A 17,363-nucleotide genomic window follows, 5' to 3' on the forward strand; every position below is an offset into this window, starting at 1 on the left:
AACAACCTTAAAAAACATGTGAATGACTGAGCCAAGTTGAAAATTGTAGTCTTAAAGAAGACAATCACCAGAGCTGTGTGCAGGAATGGATTTCAAGACTACAGACCAAGAAAAACTAAACTTTTGCACATGAGACACCTTCAAGCCAGACTGAAGTTTGCTAAGAACAACCTGGAGAAAGACTATCTATACTGGAAGCAAGTTCTTTGGTCAGATGAGAAGACACTAGAGCTCTTTGGCCACAGAGATGCTGCTTATATTTTTAGAAAGGCGGGAGAAGCATACAACACAAAGAAGGCCATCCCCACAGTGAAAAGCAGTGGTGGGAGTATTATGCTGTGGGAATGCTTCAGTGCATCTGGAAATGGAGGATATGCCAGTTCCAGATGCCACAAAACTGAGTCACTTAGTCTTCCTATACAACAACAACCCAAAACATATGTCGCTCCTGGTGAGGAACTACCTTCGAAAGACCAAAATGAGCATTACTGACTGGCCTGCACAAAGCCCTGACTTGAATCCTGTTGAAAATCTGTGGTAAACTGAAGACCATGACAGGAGATTATCAAATCTAGAGGAACTTGAGAGATTTACCAAAGAAGAATTGGCCGGGATCGCTGTTATCCGCTAAAAAGGATAGAGAATTGACTATAAGCATCAGTGGTTTTCTATGATGTTTGCAGCAAACTACCTGCAAAGAAAAACGAAAAACTGGTTCTTCTTTTCTCTTTGTCAGTTGACAAATAAAGATAATTCATGTTATTCTCCTTGAAAGCATCTTAACTCGATATGTGATGCTTTAGTACATTAGAGCACAAATATACAAAATATACGACAAGGAGATGGACTGATTATTACATTTATTTGTCATACTGCATTATCAGCATCTTAGCAGTTTGCTGATGCACAATCTTCAGCATTCACTGTTGGTTCAGTGTATTTCTCTAGCATTAAACCCTCTAAAATAGATTAGAGTCGCTATCTCAGGTTCCGGGCTCCATTAGGACTAATGGAAGCGTAACCCGCTGGAGAAAGAGCAGCAGCTTTTCTCTGCATTGATTCTGTCCATCCAGTGCAGACACCAGCCTATAGCTCATAATGCACCTGTCCCTCTTTCTCTTATTCTTGAATTAGTAATGATTCATGGGGCAGTGTGTGTAAAGAGGACATTAACAAAACTGTAAATGGATTTGCTTATGTGCAGGCGAAAGTGGCATGGACTTTCAAGGCATGTCTAACTTTTTGTTTTGCCACATTGAAAACAGGATAACCATTATTTCATTATTTAAACTGTTCTTAGTAAAGGTCATACTGGCTATTTTGTCTCTGATAAGATATCTTATGGGTCCTAACATCTGTCTTTCAGGTTCCAGTGTTTCCCCTTTCACTGAGCTGCAACAACATTTCATTTTAAACTTGGTTTATGCTGCAGAGTGACCCAGATCAAGCTCAAGTTGGATAAACTGTCTGCTAAAGTGTTCATAAGCATGAACATGTGTTGTAACTGATGTGAATAAGGACCTTGGCTCCAGGTGAGAAAAGAGAACTTCCCTGCATGGGTCACTGAGCACACCGTTAGTGTCGGTATCCAGTGTCTTCGCACGAAGAGTGCAATGTGTACAGCGCAGGGCTTTATGAGCCTAAACACAGAGGCCTCCCGTGCGCCTTTGATTGCGCACAAATGCACTCTTCGAGAGTTTTCGGTGGGTGAGCCTCAAGGTCAGGTTGCTTGTGGGAGGAAATATGATGCCAGAGGGTGGGGCTGCCCCATGGATCATCACTCAGTCTCTCATCTTTGAGTGCCTGTCATGTTTCTCATACGCACCCTCGTTCGGCTCAGCGTGGATTATCAGGGCTGCTGTTGCAGCTTTTGAATACCTCAACACAGCCTCTCAGCTGTGGGCAGAGGTATGAAAAACTCCTGGCTCTCTCTGGCTCCCTCAACCAAATGAGGGAGGGCCTATATTTGCCAAGCACGCCAGTATTAAAATCTAAAATGATAGCTGATGGAAGCTGTAAGGCAGAAGCAGGCTGAGTATCCCCGAGAACGACTTGTGAACTATTTAATGACATGTGAGAAAGAAAGTCTTTGGAAATGTGAGCTGGCAGATGCAACACAATATCAAGCTACTTGTCAGGACTTCAAGTTGCCTTCTTTTGGGACGCTTCCACCATGGGAATGCAAGAAATGAAAACCATCTCACTGCACTGATTCGGTGTCGCCACAGCACCATCGGGGCAGGGACATGCCAATTTCCTTTTTCATCACAAATGACTGATGAGAAACTAGGCTGCGCTTTTCATTTTTTCCCCTTCAGTCACTTGCAGAAGGAGCCTGGTGACAAGGGGTCATCTTCTTAAGGATTTCTCTCCTCATTGTTTGCTGAGGATGGCGTAGCTCTCGTGTAGAAACTGTGGATTTTTTTGAGCCAACGTAGCTTGCTGTTTTTGTGTTTTTGCATTGGAGACAAAAGGTAAGTCAACACAATAAATCTTTTCTTTGTGAGTGTCCCTTATTAACAGTTAACACCTAGAAGTGTTAGATAGTGCTAATTAAGTTATTTCTGAATAATAATGATCTTTAGCAGACAACCTCAGATTGCAATAACTATTTTTGTCCTTAAAATTATTTTTTTCTGGAAATTCCTGTGTAGCTATGTGTCAGATGCCACATAATAAGGCTATAACCACGGATACAAATCAGACTAATGTAATAACTCACACAGACAATAACTCAAAGACATCTCAGAGAGTTTAAGTCTTCGGTTTGCTGGCCCAGATAGTTTGTCCCTGCGGACACCGTGGCCTTGTTTCAACAAATTACATTAGAAGCTCTTGGGGACATAATAAGACTGAGAATACTCTGATTATGGAAATTATGTTTTTTTAAACAGGGATCTTTTAGAGTTACAAGTACAGGTCATGTACGCATTGCTATAATCCGTTTAATACTGTATTTGTTACTCTAATATATAATCTAAATATAAATGTGCTGTTATAGTATTAATAACATCAACAAGTATGAACACAAATATGCTATATGTGTTGTTCTACATTGCCAGGTGTCTTTTCTGGTATATTGAGAATAAAGAAATAGCCAGAGTACTTGGTCAATAAAACTGATTCTGATTATATTTTTTGTTTTTACTTATCTTTTGCACTTGTTTATGCATTTTTTTTGGTAATAGGTGTTTAAAACTTTTTGTAATTTCTTGTATTAAAAATATAATCTTGAAAACGGAAACCTAAATTTGTCAGCACTGTTGCTAATTCTCAAAAGCAACCTACTTAGAGCCCAGTAAGCTAGGGTGAGAGCTGTGTGTGAGCATGTTTGCTTTTCTGTGTGCACGGCAAGTTAATTGTGAGGTCTTTCAAGGCCACATAAGGAAACAAGGAATCAATAAAGGGTCTTTGTTTGGATAGTTTTTATTGATCATGACAGGATTACCTGCTTGTGTTTTTTAAGTCATGTATCATGCAAACACAGCACACTGTAACTGTGTCATCTGTGGCATGCAATGACCTTTTTTTTTTGTTAAATCTCCATCTTTAGCAGGCCATTATGCAATGGCAGAAGTTAAAGCCGCCGGAGCCAGATGATCCTATTTGTTGCTGTGAATGCGATCTCTACCAGTACGGATGTTGCTGTGACTGCGAGGATCTGGATGAAGCCTTTAACAGGTATGAAGGTGTGAAGAAATGGGTGAATAAACTAATAATCAAGGAGTGTGTGCTGTATGTGTAGTACTGTTGTTAGAAAGCTACACAAGTAGCTGTTGTTTGTGGTCACTAAGAAAGGTTGGACACAAACCAGATACAAAGGAAACAGAAAATAGTGTGAGATTTTATGCTATTAGTTTATTGGCTTTCTAAAGAAAGCGAGAGAAGGTGATACCATTCTCATGTCTGTCAATGAAACATGAAACGAATGCCAACAGCTGGATAACAAGCTTAGCTTTAAGACTGGAAATAGTCCACGCACCCACACTGGTTTACTGGCAATGTCTCGCGGCCAAGAAACAGATGAAGTTTCTTTCTTTCTTTTTCTTCTTCTTTGTTTTGCACAGATAAATAAGATCGAGCTGAGCCTTAGCTGTGCTGGTAGGGAGTCTACTGACTTCTAATAAAATGAATCAAACTTTCAAAGAGAAAAGCAAAGATGCAAATTTACCATATATTTATTGTGATACCTGAATTATCATGTTAAGTCTTGTAGCAGGATGCTGTTATTTTTTTTATTTAGATTTTTGAATTATGTAAATTCTTAATAATTTGCCACAAACAATTAACTTTAAGGAGGGCACATATCATTCTTTCTTTCTTTTTTTTATCCCTTTTTTATTTGGCAGGTCCCTCTTATCGGTTAGAGCGGCTTTAAAGGTTTTCTCTGAGATTACCTGAGAATGCAAAAGTCATATCTTATCTTTCCTATTATTCTAGGGTCAAAGCAAACTATCGTGTATGTCTCAAACCTGAAAAAGCCAACTATGAAATCATTTTACCTTGCATGCAGCTCTAGAACTTGAAAATGAATTCCATCAGTGAAAAGGGAAATGATTAGACACATGAATAAACATTTGTCTAATTATAACTCTATGACCACTGTTCTCTGTAGGTGGCTGAAAGTACCATCTAAAAGTACATTTCAGTCTCCTGTATTTGGTGCCATGGCTGAAAATATGGAAATTTCCCTGATCCCAGCCCTGCTGATGCTGCCTCTCCTGCTGAAGGTTGCAGCGTTGCACTACCTGCTGGGTATAACCGTCCTGACAGCTCTGCCTGGCCTGGTGCTGTGGTACTACTATGCAACGCACCGAAAGAAGAGACGCACCCTCTTCTTCCTCACCCTCGCATTGTACTCTCTGGCCTACATGTATTACCTCTTCATCACAGAGATTTTACCGCGTGGGGACGTCAGCCAGCTGCAGGTGTGCACCGTGACCTCTGGGATGATCTTCACTATAGTCTCTCTTATTCACACCAAGAAAGGCCCAGGATTTGTGACTGCTGCCCTTCACGACTCTCACAGTCACAGTCAGGAGGATAAAAAGGAGTCGACACAAGTAAATAATGGATCTATCCAATCAGCAGCCTCTCCCTCAGGGACACCAGCAGAGCTGCAAACCCCAAAGGAGGGCCTCGGAGCAAAGTGGAGCAGGTGTCCTTTGTGCAAAATAATGCGACCACCGCGGGCTGGTCATTGTCGAACCTGTGGCTCATGTGTCCAGCGTTTGGACCACCATTGTATCTGGTGGGTCTGACTTCACATCATATTTATATATTTCCTTTGTAAGCAAAGCATTGTGTGTTTAATATTCAGTTCAGTTTAGGTTTATTCAGTTGCCTCAAGGTGTTTTATACTGTAAGGTAGAGATTCTCTCGAAAAACCCTCATAATCAAATGGTCCCTGCTGAGTAAGCACTATGCAATGGTGGGAAAGAAAAACTCCCCTCTAAGAGGAGGAAACCCCTGGCAAATCGGGCCCGGGGGCACAGACATCTGTCATGACTGGTTTTGAAGGTATTGAAGATGTAAAACAAGAGAAAATTACAGGAAATTACAGGACATCCACGTCTTTATGTCTTAAACTATTAGTTTCATTTTTAGGTTGTCTGGCAGCATAATTGGTGGTCATGGTGGCCATTCTGCTGAAATAAACAACGCAATTAAAATGAGCTGTTGAATTTGTGGGTCCACAACTCTTGTGTTGTAATTAGATTAGGGGAACAAACCTGAACAGAAGCTTGGACCAGGGGGACGTCACATTCACAGCTGATCAGCAGATGAAAACTGAACTCTCTTTTACATTTCCCCACACTAGAAAAAAATAGAGTTTAATTTTACCATTAGATCATAATTTAGTAAACACATGATGGGCCTCATCAGGCCATAAACGCATCACATGTCATCAAGTTTTCCATAATCAGTTCCTTTTGACAGATTTTGATAAACATACTCCAAAACTCATGCAGATGGATTTAGATTTTCTTATTAATATTATTATTTTGTTTTGGGGACATCTGCAAATTAGATTTTTTTTTCTGTCACACTGAAAGTCCTCTTGCAGAGCGCTCTGCCAAGAGGAAAAACGAATGGGCTTATAATGATAGAATAATGCAACAAGATAAATAAGGTCACTCAGTCACTTCTAAACTAATTAAAATCCATAAACGTAGCAGTTCTGTCATTTTATATACAGCGTGATAGTGAGATACACATGTAACCTGGTCTCTCTGGTGTTGTGTGTCCCTGTTGAGATGTTGTAGGATAAACAGCTGTGTAGGACAGGCAAACCACCGCAGTTTCCTGCTGACCCTCTCTGTGTTTGTGTTGACCTCTCTGTACGGGATCAGTTTGGTGCTTTGCAGCCTCTGTCCTCATCAGTATCTAATGACAGCGCTCTTCTACTGCCCTGGCGTCTACACTCAGTCTAGGTACAGCCCTCTATATGTTTTTTTTTCTGCTGCAGCCTTGAAATTGAATCACTTTAATCATTAAATAATTATTTTAATTTGTCAATGACATGTTTGATTATTGTTTTTGGTGTGTTTTTCTTGAATTTGTCCTGCCAGTATGAGAAGAAAAGGTGGATTATGTTGCAGTAATGATTTGTTCTCTTTACTTTTACAGCACAGCACTTTGCTTTACCTGTGCGTGGTACAGCAGCATTGTCGCAGGTGGACTGCTTTACCTCTTGGTGGCACAAGTTCTCAATATCAGCTTTAACGTGACGGAGCGAGAGGCTCAGCTGGCTCTGAGGAACAAAACGGGCCAGAGCCGCCTGTGGGGACTCGTTGTTGACACAGGAGAGTATTCTCGTGGCTTCTATCAGAACTGGGTTGAGTTCCTCACCATGACAGATGCTTCAGCTTCTCCTCGGTCCAGCCTTACTGACTTGGTCTAGTTGTACTTAATGCACTCGGTGACATCGTGGTAATAGACTGTTCGTGCTGCATGCATGAAGAATTCGATTTCATATTTCTTTTTCAATACATTCCAGGACTGCGGTACTAATATGAACATGTTTTTAATGACTGTTTAAAGATGCATACATGTGTTTGGGGTTTGGATTTTTAGCACCATTTTCTGTTGAAGCTTTTGACCTGGACACATGCAAGACAGTCTGTGGATTTTGTGCCTTTTATAAAATTTAATCAAAGACTGCAGACATTAAAGCCTGCCTTTTTATACACCTGCAGAAAGTAAGAAGGAAATATGTTGTCTTTATAAAAAAAATTATCTCACTGCATGCAAGTCAAAAAAGTCTAATAAACTTCAAAATGATACAAAAAAACCATTGAGTGATTCTGGAGTTCAAATCAAAGAAGATAAACCAGAAACAAAACTGCTGGATTCAAGACTAGATAGCTGTCCTTTACTAATTTAATATCCAGTAGCAACGTGGTTTGGCCTTAAGATGGCATCAGAGGGAAAGCCAAAGAAAAGCAAATGGTCACTTTTGACCCGTTCTGCAGACATGCACTCAGTAAATACTGACACCACTGTACTGGTCAAGTTGGAAATTTAAAAAGAAACAAATATATATAAAAATAATAATAAGAAGAAGGCAAGAAAAACGAGATATAGAAGGATCTGCATCTGTGAGAAGAGGCCTAAAGAATACAGAACAAAGAGGCGAGCTTAGCTCAGTGTAAGATGTTAAAATAATGTCTAAAATATGTTGCATGTGATGGTTAGAGCAAGAACAAAGTCCATCACCTTGGACACAATAAAATGTGCGTTTTGTGCCTTTCTTCTCTGCAGTGTGCTGCATTATTGTGTGTGTTTTTTAACGAATGTTTTTTGGTCATGACTGTCTCACGGTGCCTTCAACACTGATCTACAAATCTAAACACACACATTCTTTCTCTAATTATTCTGTTATAGATAATAATAATAATAATAATAATAATAATAATAATAATAATAATAATAATAATAATAATAATAATAATAATAATAATAATAATTTATGTAAAATTCTGGAATGTCAAACAGTTAAATCACTGTTCTCAGTCATATAGTGTGAATTGAAAATGAAACCCCATCTATTCTACTGTAATCTCTAGTCTCAATTTTCATTTCACACTGTTCACTAATTAGCATTATTTCTCATAATCCACATTTTGGGTGGAGCACATCAATAAATATTCTTATACCGATACATTTCTTCCATTTGAAGGCATATTTCATCCCTATAACTTCAGTGCCAGCACTTTCAGTCAGTTACCATGAACAGCTTTTCCTCTGCTGCCACCCTCAGGCCACTCTGTGCTTAACATTAACAAAAACACCCAATAACGTTAATATTAAGTCTGTTGCTCGGTCAGTTTGTGATGTGTATCAATGTCTTAATTCTAGGTTTAAGCAACCAGTCTCAGCAAGGGGTTAAAGTAAGTTTAAAAATACAGTTTCCTTAAAACAAATAGAATTCAAACATGGGGCGGGGGGGGGGGGGGGGGGGGGGGAATCTAATCACAAAGAAAAAATATCTGTGTCCCTTCACAAAAGAGATGAGTTGGTGGGCTGGGGACTGTTGTGGTTGCTTCCTTAATGGCAGTCCTCCCACAGCTACCACTATGGGTTGAGTTGGTATCACACTTCATCCTCAGTCAGCACTGCCTTGAGATTTGGGCCACAGGAAACATGTCTGCACCCAGAAACACAGAGGAATGAAATGTGTTTGCTCCTTTCAGTCGGTTCACAGCATGTTTAAGACTTTTGAGGAAAGTCATTATATCACTGGAAGACTTACCAATATTAAACCTATTCAGCCTAAAATGAGGGAACAAAAACACATAAAAGAAGATTGTGTTGGTGTGTCCATCACTAGTGCCAAGTGCACATAAAGAGATGAAAAAGGGGGACAACATAATTTATGCATCATTTATAGCACTGTACAAAGTGTTAAAGGGGGGCGGAGCAGATGTCCATCAAAATCTGGCATTTTAAAAACAGGATAATTTAAAATACAATTTTAAAAAATGTCAGCAAACAAACACAAACTAACGCTTACTTAAGACGACTAAATTAGGACAACGTCTTTATTGTGAGCATTTCCCAGGGAGAGAAAACAATGTCAGACACTTTCACTCAAAGTAGGCAACATCACCCACTGCCTACAATGCAGGCAACAGGAGTTACATTTACCACCTCCTGCATCTTCCATGTGAAGTATGGGAAACTGCTCAGCCTTCTCACCACCAAAGCATTCACAAAGTGATTTGTAATCCTTTGTAATCTTTGGGAATGATTTCATCCAGCAGCGAGCACGCTAACTTGCTGGGCTAGTGTTTCCCTAGCAGTCAGAGGTTACCAGGGGGGTCACTGACTGGCATCTGGCTTAAATGCAACAGTAATTAGGTCACAAGAAGGTAACCCTTATGTTTTAACCAAATTACCAGAAGGCCACAATCTGTGGGTAGTGATCAAACAAGCAAGTTCACTCTGGACCCAGATAGATGGTGGATGGATGGTGTGACACTTTCATTCTTGTCACATAAAAGGTTGTTATTTCAAGAACCATTGATTACCTTTTGTAGTGAACAAGAACAGAGTGAACTTTGAGATTCTTCATCACTCAACAGCAGTGGAAAAAAGATTCCACAAACGTATTTACTTATTATTGTTAGCTTATCCAGGGAATCATTTCAGGTTACTACACAGGGAAGCGTGATTAGGAATCCAGTTTGCGAGCCATGTGTTTTGTCTGTGCGCGTTACTGTCACATCTGCTGACAGCTACATTTGATTCTGTGGTCTCAGTCGCGGAAAGCGCTGGAGTTTAGCCGCAGCCTTGTTTACCACTGTGGATACAGTGTATTTTGTTTCAAAACAGATTTTTTTTTGTCTCCACTCAAGCTGAAATTTAATTACTACTTTATTTGCTTTCCAAACATGGAAATTGACATCCCAGCTGATTTGTTATTCAAATTTTTGATTTGTTTTTGTGTGTTTCTCCTGCCTGCTGTTTGCTATATACCTCTCATATGGTTCACTGAATTATGCCTTTGCGTGGCTAAACTTTTTGGTTGCGAAACCATGCATGCAGGTTCATGTGTTTGAACCTGCATTGTGTAGGTGTGTGTGTGTGTGCTGGCCTCGAGGGAAGAGGTAATCTACCTCGGCTATATAAAGGGAGTCAGGCAGAACCTCAACAGCACACTTCCAGATCTTCATCCACACTCTCCCACATCATCATTTCTTCACTCATCATCAGCAGCCATGCATTTACTTCTCACTCTGCTGGGAGCTGTGCTCTCCTCTCTGATGGTTTCTTCTGAAGTCCAACCTCAGGCAGACTTCATTGTACAGGCGGTAAGACAAATGGCTACATTAGTGTGTTTAATTTTACAATATTTATTTCTATGATCGTTGTATTTATTTAATTCCCTATATCGTTTGTAAGTCCAGCAGCAATGCATATTCAACTTGCTTATATGGTTTTGGCTTTTCACTTGTGTTTTATGCTGTGATAAATCTTTTGTTCACTGCTTTCATAAACAAAAGCAATGTAGCTGTTTTCAAAAACAAAGAAAAAGAAGAAGGCACACATGAAGTGTTTTCTCTGTCTTCCAAAGCTTACGCGAGTTATTAAAACACACTTTATTGTAAAGGTGGTCACAGAAAGTGTTTCAAAAATGCTTCAGTAAAGTTTTCAACTCCTGATGCTTTCCTGTTGTGTGCCCACAGATGGCAGGTAAGTGGTACCTGATTGGAATTGCCACTGATGCCCAGTGGTTTGTCAGTCACAGAGCCAGCATGAAGATGGGCACGGCCATGATTACCCCAACTGCTGACGGGGATCTGGAGATGTCATATTCCAGTCTTAGGTAAGTGTGAGGGCATGAGGACAATGGACATTTAAATAAATAGGAATATATATCTATATATCTGTATATAAATATATATGAAAGACAACATGTGAAAGAATTAATGTTTTAGTGATCTCTTTGCAGCCCTAATGGCTCGTGTTGGAGAATGAACAATCTGGCCAAAAAAACTGAGATACCGGGAAAGTTCACATACACAAGTCGGCGTGAGTGCACCCACACACAGAGAAAAGCACAATTTAACGATCTAGTATGTTTGCCTTTTCTGCTTTCATAATTTCATGACCCCTTTTCTGCTGCATTCCCTTTGTCAGGCTGGGGGTATCTCAGTGACTTGCGCATGGTCGACGTGAAGTATGACGAGTATGCCCTGATTCATTCCATCAAAACAAAGGGGAAAGAAAGCTATGTTGTTAACAAACTATATGGTAATATGGCATTTAGCTCTGATTCTACACTCTGCTCAGCCCATTTTAACCTGTTCTGCTGGTCGGTAAAGCTATACCCACTGCAGCAGATTTACATCATCTGTTTTCACAGGGCGTGGTGTGGACCTCAGCGCTGAGGTGCAGGAGAAGTTCATTCAGTTCTCCCTGCAAACCAGCATCCAGCCTGAAAATATTGTCATCCTTCCCAAAAACGGTACTTTTACCTCTAAGATGTTTTATTTAAAATAACTGCAATCAACAGTGATGTTATGCACTGATCACTTTTCCATTTTCTTTACATTTTCCTCTCTATAGAGGAGTGCCCAGCTGCCTAATCTTGTGTCCAGGTGATCATCTCACCGAGGAGCTTTCACTGTTCTGAAAATCTCACATCGATGACCTGAGACAGTTTGCTTTTTACTTTACTATCTCTGCTCTTTCGTTATTAAGAGGGCTCATAATATCACAAAATTATATTCATCACTTTGCATTTATCCACCTGCTGTTATAACCACAGAAATAAAAAGTATGAAATGGCCAAAATCTTTTGATTTACTCAATTTTTAAACAAATACCTTGAAGTACATCGTTAACAGCACAGCTAAAACCTTCTTTTTTATCAAGTCTTTGTATCTACACACTTTGCAAAGATTTATATACAAAAAATAATAGTATAAAATATACATAATCACAGAAGATGACCAAAACAATGCACCAGTGTTCTGAATTTGTATCTACAAACATGCAAGTTTCCCTTTCTACAGGCAAAAGTACGTAAGTAAGTCGAGAAAACAAGGAGTTCAGCCCTTAATTTTAAAACAGCAGCAGCAGATATACTGTTCATCTCTCATTTAGACAAAACAACAGGGATGACAGACTTTATTTATTTATTTATTTTATTTTTTGTTTCACACACGGTACAGCAGTAATTCATTTCCCATACACAACCTTCCTTTCAATTAAAGTAACACTGTTTCCATGCATGAAAAGGAGCAGGAAGAAGAATAAATTCTTTGACCGCTTTGTCACAGCACACAGTGTTTATTTGAATCCAAACAAAAATACCTACCAAGTCTGAAGTAGATTAGATGAACTGTTGACCATCACTTCATATATTTGTTTTCCAGGATTAAAGCTCTATTATAACTGGCACGGAATGCAGGCAGGAGAAATCATTAACAGCAAAACACGTTACTAGTACATCTCCTCAGCACTAGTGGTGTCATGGTCTCAAAGCTGTGCAGTAGACAAAGAATCTGAGGGATGATACAAAGGTGACCAAAGTTACAAACAAATCCAGCTGTACTGGAAATGTTTTCAGAGGTCCAAACTCTTTGGCTTTCTGCAGAGCAAGTATGTAAGAAGTATCCGAGCTAACTTAACTTTAGACAACATGAGGAAAAATGCCTCTTCCCAAAGTTTCCTACAAGTATTTGGTTTATATTTAGAGAATCTCTTCATCCTGACAGATGTTCCCTGGTGGATCTCTGTCCTGTGACAGTGGCACAGTACAGTGTATTAGTATAATCAAAGCCACTTCCCTAACCAATTTTTAAAGCTATTTAGCAGATGGACCAAGTGGATGTAGACTCTGTCTGCTGTGTACAAAAGGTTATATGATTAACCACACAGCAGATACTGCACTACAATAGTAGCAGCAGTTCACACAAAGTAACACAGTGCTCAGTGTACTATAATATTGAAACATTTGACAGTCTCGACCTTAAGATTTCTATTTGCTAAGCGGGGACAATTAACTTGCCAAAGGACCACTAATTAAAATTTACTCTTAATAACAGTAGCTGTTTATATGAATATATTGTTTATGTGTGTTTTGCCTACTAGTGCAGCAACAGTCCAGTGCTCCTTAGAAAAATGAACTGCTCGTACCTAAGCTAACAATTTCAGTCACGCTAAGTCGCTAAGCTAACTCTGTCTTTTATTTACAGAGTTAGCTTAGCGACTTAGCTTAGCAAGACTTTATTTGAAAGTTCAAGTTTTTTTGTTCACACTGGCAGCACATTCGGCCAATGAGGTTCAGTTCGGTTCAATGCCCTTTTTGACCCATGAAACAGCAGAAAATGAAACATTCTCATTTCAACACCCATTTGTTAGCGTTAGCTATTCTGCTGTTTTTCATCATGTCACAGGTGAAATGAAATGGTAGTACATTTACTTTGCTTCCTGTAGGAGTGATCATGTCATGTCTGACTGAGACCGTGTATTACTTATGAGGAAAGCCAACTTTGGGATTCCTAATCAGTCAGCTTTGGAAAAAAAATGTTTGAACTGTGTGTGAACAAAGCTCTTCTTTTTACTCTGGGGATGGTACACAATGCACAGTAGTTTTTAGACAAATGAGGGTAAAATGAGACATTAAAGCCTTAAAAGACAAACAACATTTTCGAAGAAAGCATCTCAGGTTACTATCTCTGTCAGGGCGTGTGTTTTGTCTCTGCGACTGTCACACATGCTGATAGGTGCATTTGATTTTGTGATCTCCGCCACAGAGAGTACTGGAAGGCAACTACTGCGTTGTTAAAAGTAGAAACGTAGTTTATAAATGAATCATGTAACTATAACTTTACTACTTTGCAGCTCCTTAGTTTGTGATTGCTATGATATGAACTTAGATATCCTGTTATTCAAGGTTTTTTGTTTAGTTTGTGTGTTTTTTACTGTTTTTCTTGGTAACTTTCTGACATTCACCTCTCACACAGTGGATACAATTCTGCCCCTGCAGGAATAAACTTTGTGGTTATGAAACTGACCAAGTGTTTGCATAAAATGTCACATGTTCAAAGCCGTCACAGAACCTGGGGTTTGTATAAGTGCAGCTGTTGTTGGGGAGATAATCTCACTCTTCTATATAAAGAGTCACCAGACAGCAACTTCCAGATCTTCATTTGCGATCTCCTCCATCATCATTTCTCCACTTATCAGCAGCTATGGCTTCACTTCGCACCCTTCTGGGAGTGGTACTGTGCTCCTTCATGGTTTCTTCTTCTGAAATCCTACCTCAGGCAGACTTTGATTTACAGGCGGTAAGAATCATTGATAATCATTTTTATTTTACCATCCATCTATTTTTATAACCATGTCTCTATCTTAGGGCCATGGAAAGGGGGTACTGGAGGTTATCTAACAGGGATAAGCAGGGACCCCCCCAAGACAGTTTAGCAGTCTACACGGGAGGCTAACCTTTGCACAATTTACTTTTATAATGACTTCACCATTTATGTTATGTGGTTATGTTTCACACTGGATTTTGTGTGATAATACATATTCTGTGTTACAATAAACAGCTTGTGCTTCTGTCTAATTCTCAATGCTTTCCATTTGTGTGTCCACAGATAGCAGGTAAGTGGTACCGCACTGGAATTTGCTCTAATGGCCAGTGGTTTGTCAGTCGCAAAGCCAATATGAAGACCGGCACGGCCATCATTAAACCAACTGAAGATGGAGGTCTTGAGTTGTCGTTCTCCAGTCTTATGTGAGTGCGAGAGGACAGACAAAGCAAATATCATTTGAATAGCATTAAAATATTTACACTGGAGATTAATGTGATGTCTTTGTGACAGTAATGATACATGTCAGAAAATGGAGAATTTAGCCAACAAGACCGAGGTGCCTGGAAAATTCACATTCGAGAGTCTGTGTGAGTACGCCCACAAAGAGAGGAAACAAATCATTTTCCATCATCATCATCCAGTATTGTTTTTTCACATATTCTCTTCTGCTTTTTTCCTTTTTGTCAGACTGGGGGGTGAGTGACATGCGTATGGTTGATGTGAAGTATGATGAGTACGCCCTGACCTATTCCTTTAACACCAGAGGGAATGAAACCTTTGTCATTAACAGACTATTTGGTAAAGTTGCATTTAGCTGTGTTCAGTAAACCGTTTAGCAAAGTTACACCCACTGCAGCAGATTTACATCACGTGGTTTCACAGGACGTAGGTTGGACCTCAGCGATGAGGTGCAGGAGAAGTTCAGGCAGTTCTGCTTGCAGACCGGCATCCTTCCTGAAAATACTGTCCTTCTTCCTAAAAGCGGTACTTTTACATTAGTGGTAAAGTTCTATATAAAAACAGCTTGGAATACAGAGTGATTCCAAGCTGATCACCTTACACTTTCCATTTTTCCTTCTACAGAGGAGTGTCCACTTGCCTAACCTTCTGTCCCACCGATCGTCTCACCGGTACTGCATGAAGATCTTACACCATCTGTTATGGAAATGTGCCTGAGCGCCATCTTGAGATGTTTTTAACAATAAAAATGCAAACATCGAGAATATTTTTCTTCATTATTCATCCTTTGTATGAAATAAACTGAAGAACACCCATAACAACACAACCGAAATGTATTCCCCCCCCCCCCATTCACACACTTTATAGTATTCAAACAATCAATCAATCAATCAATCAGTTTTTTTATAAGCACATTTAAAAACAACACAGGTTGACCAAAGTGCTATACAAAGCAAAAAGTAAAACAAACACACCTAAAGAGAACAAAACAAAAACTCAGTCACAATTAAAAGCTAGGGAGTAGAAATGTGCTTTCAGACGGGATTTAAAAATGTCAAGTGGTGGAGACGTCCTAATTTGAAGAGGCAGACTGTTCCAAAGTTTCAGGCAAACGCTTTAGTTTGCTTTTAGGAACAATCAGAAGCAATGTATCAGCTGACTGAAAAGTTCTATTTGCAGTGTTTTTAGTTAAAAGATCAGAGAGCTACGAGGGAGCTAATCCATTTAGAGACTTAAAAAAGGGAAGGTGATACAGCCTGTTAAATATACATGTGTCTTTCAACATTACTAATACTAATAAATGACAATAATTAATATCTTTTACCACATTTGGCTACTCTACAGTGGGCTATATGATTATTTGGTACTTGGCATGGTGGTAAAGGGCACAAAGATCCACAGCCCATCTGTTCCCTTTTCTTTATGTAGGTTCTCTCTCAGTACTCTGGTTTCCTTCCACATCCACAGACATATGTGTTAGGTTAACTGGTTATTCTAAACTTGCTCTCTGAGTCAGCCTTGCAGCAGAGCGATCATCCTTTCAGGGCGACGTCTCTGCTTTGAAAGGCAGTGCCTCCAACATTCAGCAATAAAAAGAAATTCTGCTGACCATAATGAATCTCAGTTACATCATATTATCAGAAGGCTCAATTTGAGGTGGTTAGGTAGAGAGCATTGAGAGAGTTATACAATTTAACAACTGTCCCAAATTTCTTTATTAACGATTCCAGACATTTTCGCAGTTATTTATTGTCAGAAGATTAGACATGTGACCCTCCAGACAGCTGACAACGACCTGGCTTAATAACAACAACACCAGCTGGTTATAAGCTAACATTTTGCCAGCTAATATTATCACTGAGTCTCCTAAGAAAATTACACTTTACCTCTGGTAAACAGTGTGATACCCGCACATCGTTTGAGGATTTATTCTCTAAGCGTCCAACAATGAAAGTTTTACTAACACCAGGTAACAGAGGCTTACAGTGACAAAAACAGCAGCACTTACCAACAAAAGAAGTTCAGGCCAAACTCAGCAACTCAGCTCAGTATCACTGTCATTCGACAGAAATGGCCTTCAGTAACTCACAAAGCTCTATTCAGAGCTCAGGTAAAGAGCAGACTGACAGCCTGCACTCCATATGGATCAACCAGTCACAGTTTTTCGTCCTCCTGCAGCCACCATTGCTAGGATTATGCACTTTAGAGGGGGTAAGACAACAGAACTCAGCTGACTGCAGTCTGTACTCTACTGATATCTAGTGGTGAGATATCACACCAGTGAAAGTTACAACTTTAAACAAAGTTCCAAAAACAAACAAGTGAAACTCTCTCTTGATTGTATACTTTAACAGTAATACACATGTAACCTTCTTAACAGTCTAACAAATATCAGCAAACAGACTGCTTCTGTGCAGTTACAGTCACACAGTGTGCCAGCTAGCTAAGTGTACATTTGTAGTTTTACCGAGGGAGAGAAAAGGCTATGAGATAACATCACTCAGAGATGGAGAATGATGTAAGAAACACAGGACAGGAGAGGAAGAAGAGGGATTATTTTTAAAGGTAAGGACT

At 39.6% G+C, this 17,363-nt stretch overlaps 3 protein-coding genes across 4 annotated transcripts; all 3 read left to right on the plus strand.

Annotated features, from left to right (window-relative positions):
* Positions 1–725: 725 nt before the first annotated feature.
* On the plus strand, positions 726–7,853 carry LOC146509787 (palmitoyltransferase ZDHHC23-A-like). Its single transcript, XM_085174974.1, has 5 exons — positions 726–2,474; positions 3,554–3,681; positions 4,616–5,251; positions 6,267–6,434; positions 6,631–7,853. The coding sequence occupies exons 2-5, from the start codon at positions 3,563–3,565 to the stop codon at positions 6,902–6,904; spliced, it is 1,197 nt and encodes a 398-aa protein (XP_085031100.1). The 5' UTR covers positions 726–2,474; positions 3,554–3,562; the 3' UTR covers positions 6,905–7,853.
* A 2,263-nt stretch (positions 7,854–10,116) lies between these two features.
* On the plus strand, positions 10,117–11,802 carry LOC146509788 (lipocalin-like). 2 transcript variants are annotated; one of them, XM_085175252.1, is made up of 6 exons: positions 10,123–10,316; positions 10,692–10,831; positions 10,958–11,037; positions 11,146–11,259; positions 11,372–11,473; positions 11,575–11,802. In XM_085175252.1, the coding sequence occupies exons 1-6, from the start codon at positions 10,224–10,226 to the stop codon at positions 11,592–11,594; spliced, it is 549 nt and encodes a 182-aa protein (XP_085031378.1). In that variant the 5' UTR covers positions 10,123–10,223; the 3' UTR covers positions 11,595–11,802. The 2 variants fall into 2 exon arrangements, with proteins under 2 accessions (XP_085031377.1, XP_085031378.1); XM_085175251.1 differs by lacking the exon at positions 11,575–11,802 and having other exon boundaries at positions 10,117–10,316; positions 11,372–11,508.
* Positions 11,803–14,105: 2,303 nt separating this feature from the next.
* Positions 14,106–15,553, plus strand: LOC146509789 (lipocalin-like). Its single transcript, XM_085175253.1, has 6 exons — positions 14,106–14,303; positions 14,613–14,752; positions 14,841–14,917; positions 15,018–15,128; positions 15,213–15,314; positions 15,414–15,553. The coding sequence occupies exons 1-6, from the start codon at positions 14,208–14,210 to the stop codon at positions 15,431–15,433; spliced, it is 546 nt and encodes a 181-aa protein (XP_085031379.1). The 5' UTR covers positions 14,106–14,207; the 3' UTR covers positions 15,434–15,553.
* Positions 15,554–17,363: the final 1,810 nt, after the last annotated feature.

Source organism: Neolamprologus multifasciatus, chromosome 10 (genome assembly GCF_963576455.1).
Source record: "Neolamprologus multifasciatus chromosome 10, fNeoMul1.2, whole genome shotgun sequence".
Classification (NCBI taxonomy): Eukaryota; Metazoa; Chordata; class Actinopteri; order Cichliformes; family Cichlidae; genus Neolamprologus; species Neolamprologus multifasciatus.

Coding starts and splice junctions, on each gene's coding strand:
- LOC146509787 (XM_085174974.1), top strand. CDS start 3,563: ATGCAATGGCAGAAGTTAAAGCCGCCGGAGCCAGATGATCCTATTTGT. Junction 3,682..4,615: donor CTGGATGAAGCCTTTAACAG/GTATGAAGGTGT, acceptor TGTTCTCTGTAG/GTGGCTGAAAGTACCATCTA. Junction 5,252..6,266: donor TTGGACCACCATTGTATCTG/GTGGGTCTGACT, acceptor GAGATGTTGTAG/GATAAACAGCTGTGTAGGAC.
- LOC146509788 (XM_085175251.1), top strand. CDS start 10,224: ATGCATTTACTTCTCACTCTGCTGGGAGCTGTGCTCTCCTCTCTGATG. Junction 10,317..10,691: donor CAGACTTCATTGTACAGGCG/GTAAGACAAATG, acceptor GTGTGCCCACAG/ATGGCAGGTAAGTGGTACCT. Junction 11,038..11,145: donor GTTCACATACACAAGTCGGC/GTGAGTGCACCC, acceptor TCCCTTTGTCAG/GCTGGGGGTATCTCAGTGAC.
- LOC146509789 (XM_085175253.1), top strand. CDS start 14,208: ATGGCTTCACTTCGCACCCTTCTGGGAGTGGTACTGTGCTCCTTCATG. Junction 14,304..14,612: donor CAGACTTTGATTTACAGGCG/GTAAGAATCATT, acceptor GTGTGTCCACAG/ATAGCAGGTAAGTGGTACCG. Junction 14,753..14,840: donor TTGTCGTTCTCCAGTCTTAT/GTGAGTGCGAGA, acceptor TCTTTGTGACAG/TAATGATACATGTCAGAAAA.